Source organism: Plectrocnemia conspersa, unplaced genomic scaffold (genome assembly GCF_051122295.1).
Source record: "Plectrocnemia conspersa isolate PC_06_02 unplaced genomic scaffold, ASM5112229v1 ptg000012l, whole genome shotgun sequence".
Taxonomy (NCBI): domain Eukaryota; kingdom Metazoa; phylum Arthropoda; class Insecta; order Trichoptera; family Polycentropodidae; genus Plectrocnemia; species Plectrocnemia conspersa.
The window spans coordinates 9896183-9915536 of record NW_028277176.1 but is presented as its reverse complement, the minus strand read 5'-3'; the positions used below and the strand labels follow the sequence as shown (position 1 = coordinate 9915536).

Below are 19354 nucleotides of genomic sequence, written 5' to 3'. Positions count from 1 at the left end.
TTATCGTATTCGCGAATACTTTTAATCTACGCTGGTCATAAAGAACATTTGACGTTTATTTCTTCAACGTGGCTTAAAACTCGACTGTATAAAACATCGTTATTCTTGTATAAATTTAAATTTAAATAGACCATGCATATATGTCTTGAATTTCTGTATTATGTTATCGTTTTATAGCGCAATCATTTTTGCGTACGTTATAAACGTGTAAGGATCGCACTATGGCGAAATCATATGGTTGAAATTTCGAGAACGTATTGTTCTAATTTAATACAGTATTCTTCATTTTATTCGAAAAGGTTAATAGCTACAGTGATGTACGACATCAGTAATTTCAAATTACGCATGTACGGTGTGATACAGAAATAATTCAAAGCAAAGGTTTTATAATTTTAGTTATTATGGTTACTCCCTTATGATACGAAAATACAAATGCATATGAATCAATGAAATACTAGTTTCATCTATATTGTGTTTCTAACCTATGTTAGGCATTAAAATTTGATCCAGGCCTAACTAAGTAACAGCTGGTTATATTTTAAAGACCAAATTTAAATTCTGTATTTTATCATAATTTATTATAATGCAGTATTACTATATTATTATTAAAATTTAAAGGTACGAAATCTACTAATATTATTTAATTGATATTATGATGAAAGACACAGTTCAATTTTGAATATAAATAAAAAAGTATTTTGAAAGGTTAACTTACTCTTTTACCACAAATATAGTTTAAATGTTTAGCTGCAAAATTAATTGCAGCTAAACATATTTAAGTAAAGTCCATTGTCTGAAATCCAAGAGTAGCAAAGTATTCATAGTTGTTAAACTTTCTAAGATATATATACTTTGTATCATAATCTATTTTGCTGCGAAAAATGGGAGTATCATTGCGCTTTCAGCGTAGCATTTACTCAATGGATTTTTTTTAAATTGCTATGGGGTGGTGTCAAAAATCAAGCAATGTTCGGCGATTTTTAGCTGCGAACTTTAGAGTCACAATTAGAGTCTCGAATTACTCGAACCATCAACTACTCGAGTATCGAATATTAAAATTTTAAAATACTCGAGTACTCGAGTACTTTCGAGTATTTAACAAATGTACCAAAATAGCTATTATTCAAATTCGTGCACATATAAATAAATGAATAAAATACTTAGTATGTTAATTTTTACAATTATTTTAACTTCACGAACATACTTTTTAAAAACAATAATGCAAAAAGTGTCTCGAATTTAATATTACTGCTAACCTTTGGTTTTATTATTCCCGTTATGGAAAAATCCCTTTCCGTTGCTGTTGATGTTGGTCTTATTGTCATTTACGCGTTGGATAAGGCTTCTAATTTATATCTGTTCGCTTTTTATAGATATAAAATTTTTTGAACTCTCTTTTTATGTTCTCTTCTTTCATCCCTTCTCTGCTTTTCTCTTATTTCCTTCGACTATTGACAAAATAGCATTTTGTAATTCTTCTTGAATAGATTTTTTTTCTTAACAATATACAATATTCTACTCCTTCTGATTAATGCGAAGAATTTAAATCTATATCCTTCGAAGATGTATTTGGGTGAATCCCTTTCACTCTAGAGCTAAACGGTTCGCAAAGAACTGACTTTACTTTAAATGCCTTTAAAACACACAATTGTTTTGATTTATATTTTAAGCTGAGGGATCAGTATAAACAATTTACAACACTTTACGCTACAACTGCATAGTCATAAAATCTAAAAAAAATTTTTGTTGATATTTCATATTGTTCATTGCCATAAATTAGATAAGTCGGGACTGTCGAACAGAAAACACAAAAGAAATTTCTCCGTCGTACCCACTAACATAGCCGACGACCGGAACTATGCAACTATAGAACTATGAAAAAAGTATACCTGATAGTAAACGCTCTAACTCGGGACTTCGGGCATAAACGCCAAATAAAAGCAAGACGTTAACCTTTACCGGACCGAGTTAAAGTTATTTTTGTTTCTGAAATATTTCAAAATTTTTTAATTTCGAGTATTAATCGAGTAATTTTCAAAATACTCGATTATCAAGTACTTGAAAAATAGACAAGTATACTCAAGTATCGAGTACTCGATTACTCGAATTGGAGACTCTAGTCACAATCGCGTCCCTTATTCTTTCCCGTCGCGGGCAGGACATCAGCGCTTGAGAACGCTCCTCTTTTACTAAACATCCAGCTTCCCAACGAGCTTTCCAAACACGATATTTTCTGTTTTCGGCGATAGCTATGAGGAGTTAAAAATATATACATATATGGGACGGTGCTCATCTATGTTAAATGTGCATTATATTTTTTTTAATATTCAATGGTATAATTATAGTATATATATTATAATACTGAATTGAGAAAAATTGTTGAGTCATCATAGTCAGATTTTTAATAAAAACAAATGAAAAAGAAAATATATATCTAAATTTAATTATCAATTTATTGCACAAATTTGTACAATCGGAATTTTTGTATCGAAAAATATTATTTTTTACGTAAATATTTTCAAACGTATCGCATATCTATTTTTAAAAATAATTATTATGATAAAAAAAACTTAGCTTAATGTAAATTTTTATTATTTAATAAATTATTTTTAATATTATGATCAAAGCAAAATATTAAAAATGGAAGAAAAAAATTGGCAAAAATCTACAAAAGGAAACCTGTATGGAAACACTAATGATACAGTTAAGTTGCGAGCTTACATATAAATCGAGATATCTTAGCTTTGTGGCAACAAGTATTTTATTTTGTTATTTTCTTAACAACAATTTTCGTCTAAAAATAAATGAAATTATTATCTAATTTATTAAAATAAATATTGAAATTTTAGAAACACAGGAACGCTTTTACCTCTGTTCCAGAATGCGCTGACTCAACACACGCTCCCGAGCGTGTACGATTGCTACCCATATATTCTACATATCTATGAATGTCTATGGTTTAAGTTATTATTTAATTATTCGGAACGACAATGATTTAAAGAGACACAAAAGAGCTTGTATCGAATAATGTAAACTCCATAGGAGAAATCCAAACGGTTTCTTCTTCCTATATCGCGGATACTCACTAGTAACATTTTTAACATAATACTAATACTTAATCAATAATATGACTTAATCGTTCTTTTTCATAAGTAATATACAGATAAATATGAATTCGCGTCTTGTATTTTTGTACCCACCTGTACACAAATAATATAAATATTCTGTTCATTTCGGATTAATCGAGCATTAGCATGATAATAACGCAATAATCAATTATTAATGCTTAACGATAACGATAAAGTGTCATAATCTGCGCCATTATACGCCGCGGATTTCACGGGCGATTTAATTTTATTATTTTAGCCCGCTCCTCCGCGTTTTCCGGCCCTGGACGAAAATTCAGTTAGCTTACGCGCAGCGCGGAAGCTTTTCGCCGGAACATGTAAATATTATGAATAATGAGAGTCGCCCCCTCGAGCGGCGACACCTCTTTTATGATTTGGTTAAGATTACGAACGGAATACGAAAGAAATGGCAAGATAAAATGAAAGATAATATTAATAATGTTTCACATAAAACCACCATTGTACACTTAACCGAAAGTAATCATGCAACAAATTATTACTAAAATGTCTAATTCTGCCTAACACCTGTTACAATTGGTACGCAACTTTGTAATAGTTACGTAACATTATTCTAAGAAGAAACCCGATATTTACTCAGCTCTGCCTACATAAATTAGGAATTTAGACTTATCTTGATATCATTATATATCAGCAGCAATATGTTTTTCATTTTTTTTTTAATAATTATTTATTACTGACTTACTGAATCTAGCTTTGCCTAGGATTTAAGTTTACTTCAACTAAATATACACCAAGTAATTTTAGAAATCCATTATTGTTTCCTTAACCTGTTCCTCGCTTCACTTGGACGTCCCGCAGGCTTCTGACCAACAATCTAATCGCACAATCACTGGGACACTGATTTATGTCACGCAATCCGAACTCAGCTTGAAATAAATGTCTAACAAACGTGCATGAATCGCCAATTTCATAAAAATATTTTACACAGAACGCTCGGTGTGCTCTCGTGAAACGATTCATTATGACTGATTTTCCAATGACCCACCTACTATCCCTACATATTATTTACAGTCAATGATGATTTTAAAACCGCTTATATTTTTGGCCCACCCTATATTTATAACATATGATTTACAACAATTATTCTTTAAAATATTTTTGACACATCACTATTGAAATCAAATGGAATAATAAAAATAGTCTGTGAATTTAACGTTTAAAAACAAAATTTATAAGTGTACAATTCGGGTTTTAGATCACGTCGGATGTCACCACTTTCGGGGTTTGGAGCAGAATAAGTGTGTCTGCAGTCAAATAGGCGCCGGAAAAGATGATAGTGTCTTTGCTTATGGGTCGATTTGTATTTGGTGACTGAATGCTGGTGGAGTACCTGGGATTGTCGTCGTGATGTTCTCATGATGCTTCCTGGATGGTTCTTTGCTGTCTCTCTAATTGATTAGCCACTGCTGGTGTCTGTCAGTGTCGCTGGATGTGACAATTTACATTGCTCGTTTGAGACATTAGGTAATGCACTAAAAATAGATAAAATAAATAACAATTAAGCTTTAAAGTAATTTAAATAGATTATTTTGTTTGTTATATATACACATGTGTATAAAAAAATATTTACATTGTAATTATTCACATGTTCAATAGCAAATCGAATCTTTGTTAATTATTTTAAATGTATACACATATAATTTAATCGTTTTAAATGGTAATTGGCCAATCGACGTTCGTGACCGTTTGTCGTTCAATATAATTTTATTGCTTTATTTATTTCATATATTCTAGTGACATGTATATTATTGGAAGTAGTAATTACGCTTTTTTAGTAATAAAAATATGATTAATTACAAATTAAAATCAATGTTCATTCATTCAAATCATATTATTAAAATAAATTTATATTTTTCTTTGCAAAGATTAAAATACGATAATATAAAAATATTAGGGAGTCATAAAATAATATGGTATTGGAGTTAACCGAAGATTTCTCTATAAATATACTGAAGACTTATGGTTAAATTGATTGAAAAATAAAATATTTTTTTTAATCTGATTTTTTTATTTAACTAAAAAGTACATCAATCGATCGAAGATCGACTTCGTTAGTTTCTTTTGCTGGTTTTTCTGTGTGTATGTGTAGTTTTGGTCTCATAGTGAAATCCGTATATGTAACTACGAGATTCTCTAGTTAGAAGTGTAATGATACGTCTGCATTTGAAGTCAATATATTTAGGCAACGACACTTTTGGGCAAATGGTCTCCGGTAACCTGAAATCCGTTGATATCAGCTACGTATTTGGTACGGAAGACTTGTCCATCGGGAGCGGTGAAAGAGTATTCTCCTTCCTTGACGAGAACGTAGTCCTTTCCATTAGCAGTAGGGGTCAGAGCTCCTTGTTCGCTTACTGATGTTCCATCAGCGCTCAAGTACCTCAAGGCGAATTGACCTCTCTCATCATGCTTCTCAGTCCTTTCCAACACTGGAATGAACTTGATGGTATCGGCGGCAGCGATAGCTGCGACGGCCAAGAGAGCAAAGGCGATGATCTGATACAAAATAAAAAATCATTAAAACCACAAAAATAAAGTCAAATAAATCAAAATCAAGAATAACTTACGAATTTCATTTTTGGTTGATGTTGTTGCTGCAAGTCAATCAACAGAAACTGATGACATTTGATAAATTAACACGACCTTTTATACCCAATTCGTACCAAAATACAGGTTAAATTTGTACATTAGACAGTTTTGCAACTCAATAAACCCAGAGCGTAATCAAATTGATTACAATTGTTAAGGTAAATTGATACTATTATTATTACGCAACACTCATTATGATTTAAACGAAACTTAATACAAATTAACAATCTAACGCGCTATTAAATTACATCGATATTGCCTTAATTTAATTTCAAACTTAATTAACTCTCGCAAAAAAGCTGCAAACACGTCAAGAAAGTATTTCAAAGTACATTTTGCAAGTTTAACTATTTTAAACAAGTACTCAAGTACTAAATAAGAAAGTTTTAATAAACTTCGCTCGCTATTTCAAATGTATATATATATACGATATAATATAAGTTGGAACACACATATAAAAAAATCTATTTATATTCAAACCAAATAAACTTTCTAAGTTTAATTACTGTGTTTGTAGTATCTTGTGTAACAATTAATAAATAATAAAACGACTGTTAATATCTTTCTTTTTTAGTTTTTATACATGTGCATATCATATATGTAGCATAGATAATATAAATATATATTTTAAAGTTATAAGTATTATCAATAGTCTACATTTTAATAACACTCATTCCTGCAGTTTGGCAATTCAATTTGTTAATAAATCGAGGTTTTTCCTAATGACTGTTACATATTGCTACAATTTCAATATATGTTTTAACTATTTTTGTGTACTAAAAATCACTACTAAAAAGAAATCGTTTGATTGCTTTTTAGTAAGCCCTAATGTAACGATTTTTGTAAATTTTTTTTACTGACATTTACAGATTTTTTTATTTTTTCTTTACAAGTTATGCTTATTTTAAATGTTTTATTTTTGCTTATGTTATTTTTTAAACAACAACAATAATATTAACTGGTCAGCTCATAAATTATAGAATCAACTATAGCAAAACAACTATACATGCTATGAAAAAAACTATTTAAAGTTTTACATAAAAATGAGATGTACAGATTTTTCAAATAACTACTATTTTTTCGTCTTATGTAATATGAAACGCAAAAATGTATGAGTTTAGTAATGAAAGCGATATTTATTTTATGTACATAATCCATTTATTTTCTCAATTTTTAAATATTTTTTCTACCCAAAATGTAGCTATTTTTCGGAAAAACTTGTAACGTTATATTTTTTTATTAGAAATTTTATCACTAAACAATGAATCAATGCATGAAAGTGTTTTTAATCTAGGGAAAATGTCATCATTAATAATAAAATGCGGAATTTTTATTAAAAAACTTTTATAAGTAAGTAATTAAATTTGTATTTTATGGTCCTGTATTCAATAATATATGAGTTCCTAACTACTTAGTATATATTCGACTTAATGCTTCAAATGTATTTTAAAATATTTCTTTAAATAGCAATATTTATTAATTAAACGTAAAATCTCAAATCTTGAGGTATTTCCCGATTTTTGCGACTAAATTATTTCTTAAATTTCCCTTAAAATTTCAATACAGAAATACTGAAATATGCTACCTAATAGTATAAACACAGCAAATAAAACACATGCATAGGATTGAAAAAGCTATGTGTCAATCAGATGTTTTGCACAGAAATTAATATTTATTATCTTACATATAATTGTTCTAAGCTGCTTCCGCTTCCGGACGCGCACATTTAAAAATAAAACATTCTCCATTTAATTTTTTTCTCTGCGAATTGTATCTCTTTGTATGAACGGTGTATATAATAATACACATAAACAAAGGAAATATATTTAATTATAATAATATGTAATAATAAAAATTGAATTTTCGAGCCGCCGGTAATGCATTCTGTTGTTTCGACCAATGAAAAATAAGCATTTAAATATAAAACAAAATGGTCGACAGTAACATGACAACTGTTATAAATAATTGTTATTTATTAATAAAATTTTGCTACGCGACAATAATTTTCATTAATTCGTCATTTGACTGAATATAAATAATCGGATTGCAAATTAACTAGGTGTGTTATAACTATGAAAATTAAATATATACATAATGTGTTGCGGATTAGAAGAATACATTGATTAGACTAGATAAACAGTCTTTGTAATAAAATCTTCAAATTTTGAATTCCCGTCGACAGGCTCCGAGGCCGAAAAGTGAGTTTTTCCTTTTATAATACATAAACATTATCATTGCTTCCGATTTAATGCACATATAAATTAAATTTGACTGAATCTGTTACGTTTTAAACGTGAACATGTAATATATACTTATACGTATGAATATTGAGGTTAATGTCGATATGCTAATAAAACGTATTTTTTATCTATTGATATTTGGAGATACTATTTTTCACGACAATCGCGTGACGATAATAGTGATGCAATCGGTTATGTAGAAGTTTGCTTACAGCAAAATAAATTAAAGCCATTATTGCAGCAAAAAAAAATACCAAAATCGTTCCGTTCCGAGCGACGACTCGCAATATATGTATGTGTAGTTTCTTGGATGTTATCTAATAGACGAAAATAAATATGTGATTGCATACCTGGAATAATCGATAGCAATAATATCTAAGAGTTGGTTATTTTTAATTCTGATGTGGCAAAATATGTATACGTCATGGTTTTTCAATCAATTTTTGTTCTGTGCCATCATTCCTCTTTCGTAATAGCCATATTCAAGATATTCAGTTACATCAAACTTATGTAGTATGTTCTTTATAAAAAAATAATACTTGCTGACAGTGACTTTAACATGAAAAGATTCACTTTTTGTTTATATGTACCAATTCTACGTTGTAGATTGCATTGTACAGTGTTTAGTTTTATTGTTAAATCTTATCTTAAATGAATATTTAGTTTTATCATTAAATATCTTAGTTTAAATTCAAACTTTAAATAGTATAAAATGTTTTCTTTTAAAAATAATTAGCTAAGTTGTAAACCTATTTTCAAATGAATTTAAAATGTGAAGTGGTTTTTCATAGACTGAACCATTTTGACTATCATAGAAAATCATTTGAACCATTAAATCTAAAAATATATTCAAAAAAATCAGAACGAAGCAAAAATAATATTTAACACCATTATTTAACAGCATTACAAATTGCCGAGAGTAGTCTGAAATACAAATTTCATCTCCAATTATTCAACAAAATCTCATTACGTGAAAAAAATATGTAATGAATAAGCTGCCCAACTATATATAATTTAGTTAATAGGAAATAAAACGTGGTTGAGCTTTGCCGTAGTAGAATAGGCTAAATAAATTTCACTCGGGTTTATCAATATTAAATTAGCGGAAAGGTAAATGAGATCACAATAATCATCATTGTGATTTATGTATTACTTGTGAAGTGGCACTCTAATAATTTGGCTGCAAATGGCAAAACGTGCGCTGCGCAAATTGTTCCGGTGATTAAATCACCGCCAAAACGCGGGGGATATTCCAGTGTTTAAAAAGCGGGCGTCGCGGGAATTGAGAGTAATTAAATGTCGCTTTTTTAATTGGGTTGCCCTTTTTTCGCAACGAGTTTTGCCCCATGAGCTTTCACGACATCATCCGGTGCATGTTGTTATTGTTGTTCGTAGCCCCGAAAATGACCGCAATCGATAACGAATCACGTGTTAGCCGACAATAAATGTTGCGGATAAGCCACCTACTATACCCATGGGTTTATGGTTAAAAACCATTGTAAGAGCGGACGCGATGCAAAAACGGTTGTAAATCTGATTGGATGTTTTTAATTGCTATGTTTAAATATTCATACGAAAAATCTATTTTATATACCGATAAGGCCCAATTAAAAATATGCATAAGCCAGAACGACCAGCACATTAGCCCAGTGGTATAAAACGGTGACTAATACCTCAAACCTAAGCTTAAATCACACCCTAATGTTTTTCAATTTCAGACCAAGTTTTCCTAATATTTTGAGCAATACAAATCATTCGTAAAAACACTGCAAAAATTTTTAGAAAGCATTATTTGAAGGCGAATTACCGTATTGTGTTTTTGTAATATTGTGCGTTAATACATTAAGACTGGTTTGGTCTAAATATTATGTTTGTTGTTTACTTTTTCCACAAAACATATTCAGGTTGTAAAATCCCAATCCTATTAAACATTTTTACAGATGTTTACTTTTTATATGTTTGACGTTCCGGCAAACAAAATTAAATTGATAAATTGAAGCTAAAATTACAAATAAATGCGCTCTTCTTTCTTGTAATATATTATATATTTATTAAAGGCCAAAAGTACACAATAGTCCTAAACAATATAGTAAGTTTTTTTCATATAATTTACTCTATTCTTATTTGTAGATATAATATGAAAGTACTTATCGTTAAAAGATATGATAAAAAAATAGGCTTTTGTTTGTAAAGTTGGATGATATAAGAGTTACATGATAAACGCCAAATTTATTCATGAGCTCTCGTAAGATTTAGATCGTTCTACACCTAAATCTAATATATCGTCTATTTCTGAGAAAAAGGGAATGTTTAAAGCGATTTTTATGTTATAGAACTACCTTTGTATTCCTGATATGTATTTTGATACTTTAATTAAAAGTTCTGTATATGTTTTCACATGCTATTTTTATATATTATCACTGAAATTTAACCATAAATTCTTAGGTTTTATTGAGTTTAAGAAAAATTTTAAGTCTACCAATAATCATTCAACTTAGATGTTAGATTCACTTTTGATTTTTTTAAAGCACTCCAATTTTATTTTTAATTATTTGTAACCAGTACTATTACTGCAAATTAAAATGTAACGTGGTTATTATATTAGCTTAATGCGTACTGGTAAATACAACCAATTAATGTTTAACCTTTTTAAAATAATCTCTAATATAACAATTCAATCGTACGGGAAAGTCAAAAACACGAAGTTGTTCCATAGTTTTTTTATATTGCTTTGTGTTCACACATCATATAAATTGCTTTCTTGTTATAATTTATAATTCAAGATCCTAAAATATAAAATACCATGATAGTATGTTTAAAAATAATGTAGTGATTGCTATGTTTGACATTGATAGTTTAGTATTTTTTAAATTTGGAAAATCATTAGTGTATAGAATGAAGAGAGACGGTCCAAGTGTACTTCCCTGCGGTACACCAGCTGGTATTTTACGCGGTATCGAAAATTCGAAACAATATAGCTTTGATTCTTCAGGTAAGACCGAAAAATGTGGATAATAAACTCGTAATTGTTACCATTTTAATGGTGAAAGATTTAAAACAGTGATAAATAATAATATTGCAAAATAATATTTTCGTTTAATATATCGAAACTGGACTAATGGAAACAGCTTTTAGCTTTCTATATGTCTCTCGACAATTGATCCCCGTCAATTGACCCCCCAGACAGTTGATCCCCCAAAACTTGCAATCTATTTAAATATAATATTATATATGTATTACCTTCACTGATGCTGATATTTACAAATATAAAATACTTATAGGATTAATTGTCTGGGGGATCAACTGTCTGGGAGAGCAATTGACGAGGATCGACTGTCGGTGGATCAATTGTCGGGGGACCAATCGTCCAGGAACCATATTATACAACTTATTCTACTACCTAAGGAGATCTTTAATTTATATACGTGACAAGCGCGAATGTTGGATATCACTTGTACATTTGCTTTTTGTGGTTGTCTTCGTTATCTCTACCAAAAATAAAATTGGTCTTGTAAAATGTAATGGGACCCTAAGAAGAATAAAAACATCAGCCACGAACAAATGCGTTTCCTAGTATCTGTATGTTTGTCTTTCCAATGTCATTAATGCGTTTTTCTCTTGTCGTTACAGATTGATACCATCCACTCCTCGTGCAAGCAAATGTTGTAATGGAGACTCTAATGATCAAGTCGAAATCCTCCTTTCAACATTTCCTTCAGTCGTTAAACATAAGCACGCCGTCAACGAAGCACGAGAGAAGAAAGGAGACCGAGCCGAGCGGCAGAGTCGAGTTCACGAGCCCGGGGGCAGAACCCCGCCAGGCCGGGGATGCTGTGACCCCCACGGCGCCCCCGCCGACCACGGAGGCAGGGGGCCTCACCCCAACGACGAAGGCGAGCCCCATCGTCAGGCATACGATGGATCACAACCAAACGACGATAAAACCCCGCGAAGACTCCTTCGCCGCGGATGCCAACTTCAGCACAGCATACGCGGAGAACACCACCGGCGACTACTTTCCGAACTACTGGACCAACAGTGACGAGGGCCTGTCGTGGAACGGGTCGTACTTTACATCCAACGGCACCAACTACACCGCTCTGAACATAAGTGATTTCGAATTGCTCAACGTGAACAACAGCAGTGTGCAGTATGGATTTTGGTTTTGTGCCAAGTGGGTAGAGGCCCAGCAAGATCTCTTTCAGGCGGCCAACTTGTGCTTCGCGGTCGCTTTTCTCATACCGAAAAGCTTCAAACAGAGCATATTGATTGTGAGAGCTTTGGCGGCCGCGGGCTTTCTGCTCCTGGCCGCTTGGGCCGGTACGGAGCTTTGCTCGCCGGACGTGCTCGCTTGGAACATTGTTCTGGTTGTAGTCAACTCGATACACACCATTCTTCTCATAATCAGGTTAGTTCGTAATTTGAATAAGTATATATTAGCTTAATGTAAAAGTACTTGCATTTCTATAATAATAATAAGAGCATCTACAGCAATTACATGATTTAGATATATATCCTACATATAAAATCTTTAGGTTTTACTGTAAAAAAATCATGTATACAATATTGTAAAACTTTTCATTTAAGGTCAAACATTTTTTATGTGATGAATGCCACATGTGATCTATCATTATCGTGATAAACAATAAAAACGCTTACTATCTACTAAATGATTCTAATCAATTCATCCATTAATTAATTGACATTGTTTATCTCGTTAATTCCCATTTATACACTACAACTTTTTTGGTGCAATTCTTAATTGAGATTAGAAAATGGTTCTTCTCTAGTATCGTTATTGTGAATAAACAATCCATTTATTATCACCTGTGGATCATATCAGATCATAATTACAGTGTGTACAAAAGTAATAAATAAAATCAAAACACGTAACAAAATTTGCAACTGTTAAATTGAGCTTCATAGACATTTTAGAGCGCCTTTTAGTTAAATTAAATTTTTGCTAGTAGAAATATATATCTACTGGTAAAAATTTATATAGACTTTACTAGTAAAAATATAACTGTAACATTTATACATCGGATGTAAATAAATAAATCGTATGTATGTCAATATAATATATAATAATAATAATAATCATACCATCTAGGCGGATATTTTCTGGAAAGATTTTCTTCAACTAAGGATTTAGGAGTGACTTTTGAAGAACGTTGGCAATGTAGCCAGCACATTGCAGAGACTCATAGCAAATCCTTAAAAATGTTCGGTTTTATCTTGAGAAATGCGCGTTACTTCAGGAATACTTTAGTATTGCGCACTCTTTATGATACTCTAGTCCGCAGCATACTAGAAACTAGCTCGATCATTTGGATCCCAGGCGTAATGAATCAATGTAATGAATTGACGCTGGAAAAAGTACAGCGTAAATTTCTTCGATATTTATACTTGAAGGAATACGGGTATTATCCGTTCTTGTTTCCCAGTGCTTTTATTTTGGGAGCCCTGGGATACGTTTCTTTGTCGACTCGCAGAAGTGTTTATGTAATTAAACACTTCTGGAAATTGCTCAAGGGCATCGTAGACAATCCTTCAGTGCTCGAGCAGCTTCAAATGTGGGCTCCTGAAGGTGGTTATAGTTCTCGGTCGCGTCCACTATTCTTGCCTGTTAAGTCTAGAACTGGAGCACTTGCCAACTCTTCTCTGGCCAAGGCTATTTATCTGCTCAATTCTGTCCATAGAAATATTAACATTTTCTCTTGCACATATGGAGTTTTGGTTCAGTTCGTATGGGACAATGCACACCTGTTGAGGTGATTTGTGTCTGTTGTTTTGTCTTGTTTATATTTGTATGTATTATGATGTATTTGTACTTTTGACTATCGTGACGCATTGGGTTTGCCTGTCAGGTCACGATGGTTATAATTTTAATAAATAAATAAATATATTTTACAACATATAAAAAATTTGAAATCAAATATCTTTAATAGCACCTACCAGATAATTTATATTTTCACTGGTAAAAATATATATATAACTACCGGTGAAAATGTATTCAAATATGACTTCACTGAAATAGCATATTTTAAAAAATATTTTCGAGACTGTTTTTTATAGATTTTCTTCTAGGAATAACCACATGAAACTGAATGTATTATTTATTTGTTTTGTAGCATTAAATCTAGTTGTCAAATTAGTGTTAATACAATCTATAAAAATATTAAATTTATATAATTCAGCGGGTGTTGTTGATTTTTCGTTATTTATTTGCTTCTTAAATATTTTATCTGAATTTTCAAATTGAATACCTAAAGTTACTGCTATTAATTTACATTCGATGAATATTTCCTCTAATGTCTAAAATTTTTTTAACGTTCAAAAAGCAATAAAGTCAATGATAATTTGGAAACAAATTTTAATACAAATTGAGCCGCGTGAAAAAACTACAATCTGTCCCTTTGAATAATAATGTTTATTGTGAAAGTACTATCTAGAAAGTGGGTGTTTTTGAAGGCAATGTTCCGCTTTATTTATTTATTGTATATATAAAAAGGACTGAAGGAACTTATACCTGAAATAACTGCAATTTCTTTGGATCTAGTTAGATATTGTTACACTTTCACTCAAATTTATATTAGTTTATGCGAGTATTTTTCTTATATCTCCAGCTTTCCTTCACGTTAGCAAAAAAACACAATAGGGCTTATTTTACTGCGAAACTTGTTTAACTGATAATTTCGAAACAAAAACAATAATATTGGTAGTACTACGTGCATTGTTAACTTAACTGCTATATGTATGTGGTACGGTACATAACTTACGTTACGTGATACTATTTTCGTATAATAAAATATTGATTTAAAAATTAAAAAGAGCAGAAAAGTTATAGGTAATCTTAGTCCCAAAGAATAGCGACGAATTAATGGCTAATATTCCGTGGGTTACTGTGTTAAAAATCAAAATTTATTAAACCACATAACGATACAACAGAAGCAGTGAATTTTCGATCACAGCGTCTTATTCTTCTATCCCTAACTAAGAAATAAAAAAATAAAAGCTTATCACAACGATCACTGTCCACCACAGATAATTTTCCTCCCGGATCATTAACGAAAATAATTACGAAACCCTTGTCATAAATTTTATAGTTATGGTACCCTGTTCATTGCTGCCACTTTCATGTACGTACTTAATGGCTATCATTTATATCTATCTAATGTACCAAAAGGAAACGGACTGATGTCCGGATAAGTAAAAAAAATATAAATTAATTAATTAAATCAATATATTAACAGGTTAAATTGTTCAAAATTGCCAACGTCAATTATGTAACTAAACACGACGACTTAATAGAAAACCTGTTGATGCCGCTCGATTTGCCGAATGATCGACGCCGAACTAACGACACTTTGATTGTTGCCCATTTTAATATTTAACGTCGATTTTCGTAATGGTCACTACTATACAATACAAACACGTGTACTAACTCGTGGAGCAACACGTGTAATTTTCAATTTGCCAGAAGCGTCGACGACCGTCACGATTTACGAATGATTAATGACCATGTTTTCAGATTCCTTCCGCCGGCTTTGTCGCTGGAACTGACCGAGCTGTATCTGAGGTTATTCAAGCCGTTCAAAGTGAGCAAGAAACACTTCAAGGAATTGGCCAGGGAGGCTAGACTGTTGAGGTTGGAGCCGGGAGAGCCTTACGCGGTTGAAGGTGTCACGCCGGCTGACGAGAGGCTTTCTATTCTCCTCAAGGGAAAGTACGTACAAATTTCATCCTTGAATCTGTGTCTCGATAAGTTTACCTCTTTTTGGTATGCAAGACGTTCTTAAAGTCTAGGGAATATACGGGATCAAAAAATAAATACGTATTACTTTAAAAATTCAGAGTTTTATAGACTCACTACGCAATTAAAATTATTTTTCAATGCGAAGCAAAAAGATTTTCAAAAAAAATGAATATAAAATAAAAGACTAGTCTTGTTAAAAAATTAAAACAATGACAGTGGTTATAAATGTAGTTCGATCTTATCTTTGTGGCAAAAATATTTTTGTACAGTGAATCTATGTTTATACATAATTTTTATTTTTTTATTTATATGTTTATTCCTAATTATTTTTACATGTGGTGAATATTTAATAATTAGGAAATATTCGGTACAAGGCTGAAACAAAAATAATATATAAATTGCAGGTAATTGATCCAAATTATTCTGTATGTGTTGTTAATGTGGATTGTAAATTTCAGATGGATATCAAAAATGATTTAAAATATAAGATTCAAAATGTGTCCTGGATTTGATACTAATGGTTTCTACCACTTAATTTTTATTTGTAATGATTATTGGCTTTATTGTAATGTAATAATAATATTTCTTAAATTTACGTTTATATAAGGCGTTATATAAGTGAACAATTCGCAAACCATTTTTTTAACTATTTAATTGATAACAGATGTCACTAAAGATTATTTTTATATACTTGAATTGGTAATAAAAACGTTACATTGGCAATAAAGTTTAAAGCTTAAAAATACATATAGTAAATACTGTTTAATTCAGAAAATTTATAGTTACATCAATTTTTATAAATATTAACTATTACGTTAATTTTATTTATTTTATATTTAAATACAAATAATTTCCTATATATTTCCTAAATAATATCTAAAAAATTGACTATTTTCTATTTACCATTTTTTTTTAAATAAATAACTTTTCATCATTTTAACTGATACATTAATAGTTTAACGCGTGACGAATCAAAGTGCATATTCAATATTGCTGACGACGCGCCAAAAATGCACTCTTGTAAGCAAAGCAATATTTTTAATAGTACGTTTATATTAAAATATATAAATTGCAAGTTTGAATAAAAAAAATAGTTATTAATGTGCATTTTATAAATTAGAAATTATTTCATGGGATATGTAGAATTTAAATAGTTTTAGCACACCTATATATGTAGATTTTTATTTAGTTAACATATATTTATATTTTTAAATTACTACAATTAAATACAATTTTAGACTCAGAAGAAATTACATAAATATGATAGATATTTATAATAATAGATTAATCTAATTTTAGGAACGTACTTATCTTTAATAGTATATACATTAATGTTACAAATTATTATTAATGTACTTATTTAGAAATAATATAAACAATCATCAATTAATTTAATGATACTGATATCATCAACTGTATATATTTGTAAAATAAAAATTTCTTGTTATCTACATATTATCATCAGCTATTTTAACGTACAAGATAGATTTAATGTGTATGTACATAATACCAGTTTTATTTAAATGTTTGTTTTAATATATAAAATAGTGTATAAGCTCTAGCCAAAATAATGTTATGCATTTTTGCTGGAGATTTAATATATCTTATGCATTTATATGATAGGCAGCCATCATCTATAACAATATTTTATAAATATTCACCCCGGATAAAATGACGAACATTACTAGCTAAAAACGTAAAAAATATGTTCGTCGTTTTTACGCCTCAAATGGGCTTATATCACTCTTCTTGTGACGTGCGATCTTTGTGTATTTTTAAAAATATTTTTATAGAACTAATTATAAACATAATTATAATGCTTTGTTTTTGAAATATTAAACTCTTAATAATAGATTTGAAAAAAACGCTTTTCCTGTTTTTATAAGAAAAATACTAACCACATATCGATAAATTTCTAATTAAATCGTAACAAAATACACATTTGCATATAAAAATCATTTACAATCAATAATAATAACTGTCACAAAAAACTATTTTTATGCTTATTAAAAACAAAATAATACCTTTCATAAATCCTTTCAGATTGAAAGTGTCATGTGAACGAACACACTTGCACATGATACAACCTCATCAATTCGTAGATTCACCCGAATGGGAGGCGAATCACGAACAGTCTGACGACGTGTTCCAAGTTAGTGTAGTAGCCGAAGAAGGAAGCACTTGCTTGTGTTGGCCTAGAATGCGATTAGAACGAGTTTTAAGGCATAGACCGATGTTAAAAGTTGTATTAGATAGCATCATTGGTAAGAATATTAATTAATCTCTTATATTATAATTGATTTTACTAACATATTATTTGTTTTTATGTAGGTAAAGACATCACTCATAAGTTATATTCGTTAAACGAAACACTGTCGTTATCCGGAACCGAGGTCATGGAAACTAGAGAGCCGAGCGTGATACTCAGATCTCTATCGGCGGATGCTGTGGATATGGGCGCTAGAGGAAAGATGAGATCGTTGGTTTGGAGGGCGAGGGAGAAAAAAGGGGTCACCACGTCAGATAGTAAGATATTGTGTTAAAATTAGATATGGGTTCTTGATACCCTTGATGTAGCAACATACCTTCGCCAAAAGAGTGCTTTTCATACACCTAGTAAATTTTTTACTGTTTACATTTTACTTAATGTAAACAGATTTTCATAGCTAATATTTTTAAAATTTGCTGCTCACGAGATTTAAGATTTTTTCTTTCATAGTTTAAAATGATGTGTTACTAAGACTGTGGTCAAATTCATTTTATCTCTAGTCTTCAACTTAAAGACGAACATGAAACTGAATAAATAAATTATAATATACACATACTCCACTACAATATATGGTATATATCTCTTTGTATTAACGTGCTTAACCAAAAATTGTGAACTTCAGAAATATTTATAAATTAATGCAATATTGACTAAACATCATAATGTTCTTTTGAAACTTCAAGGAATGAGCACAAATAATTGCATAAAATACATTTTTCAGAAAAGAAAGCGATTACGTACATCTTTAAATACATAATGCTTAAATTAGTTTTAAATTTTTTATTTTTTATAATTGTGAAAAGCATTAAAAAAGATGAAAAGCCGTCCAATATTTTGAGTTTACTGAAGATTTCTTAAAGTCTGTGTCTTCAGCGCCATCCTTAAAACTTCAAGATGAAAGCTCTAACTTAAAACGTTTATTCCAATTCGGACAGTCAGATACATATAATTATATGATCGACCATAAATAGAGTCAAGTATTCTACTAGAAACAGTTTTAGAGCTTAAGTCCTAAGTACACTATAAAATATAAAATGTAAATCTTCCAATATAGAATAGTTCATTTTTAAAATAAAAAATCACTCATTCGGTGTACTTTTGAATCCGGATTAGTAGGTCGATGAGAGTATAATGTTTTTGTCGACCGGCCCAAGAGTCAGCTTATCTGGTCTTTACCGAATGGACCACAAACACTTGAGCTTCAACCTTCGGATTAAAAGCCAAGTAAAGGATGTCACAATCTTTGTTCGGTGGAATAAATTATAACAATCAAACTTTTGTAATCTTAAATTTTTTCGAACAATATTTAATTTGGAACAGGACTTTTGAATGTTGTTAACCTGTTACCTAG

The 19354-nt window shown here is 30.5% G+C and overlaps 3 protein-coding genes across 4 annotated transcripts in view; 1 reads left to right on the top strand and 2 right to left on the bottom strand.

The window, feature by feature from the left end:
* LOC148228158 (larval cuticle protein 65Ag1-like) overlaps window positions 1-4575 on the bottom strand; it is a 100477-nt gene extending 95902 nt beyond the window's left edge. The window contains exon 1 of the mRNA XM_088199053.1: window positions 4480-4575. The gene's annotated coding sequence lies outside the window, so the exon portion shown is untranslated. The remainder of the gene's footprint in view (window positions 1-4479) is intronic.
* The window catches only part of LOC148228156 (popeye domain-containing protein 2-like), a 73308-nt gene that overhangs the window by 53373 nt on the left and 581 nt on the right, over window positions 1-19354 (top strand). The window contains exons 2-5 of one of the 2 annotated variants that reach the window (XM_088199047.1): window positions 11609-12386; window positions 15510-15704; window positions 17778-17998; window positions 18066-18260. In XM_088199047.1, coding sequence (XP_088055173.1) covers window positions 11647-12386; window positions 15510-15704; window positions 17778-17998; window positions 18066-18260 — 1351 coding nt within the window. In that variant the 5' untranslated portion in view covers window positions 11609-11646. Of the gene's footprint in view, window positions 1-11532; window positions 12387-15509; window positions 15705-17777; window positions 17999-18065; window positions 18261-19354 lie in introns of those variants that run through there. The other variant, XM_088199048.1, reaches the window with a different exon arrangement.
* Window positions 5137-7748, bottom strand: LOC148228157 (larval cuticle protein 65Ag1-like). Its single transcript, XM_088200284.1, has 2 exons — window positions 7737-7748; window positions 5137-5645 (listed from the first exon to the last, which is right to left on the bottom strand). The coding sequence occupies exons 1-2, from the start codon at window positions 7746-7748 to the stop codon at window positions 5328-5330; spliced, it is 330 nt and encodes a 109-aa protein (XP_088056410.1). The 3' UTR covers window positions 5137-5327.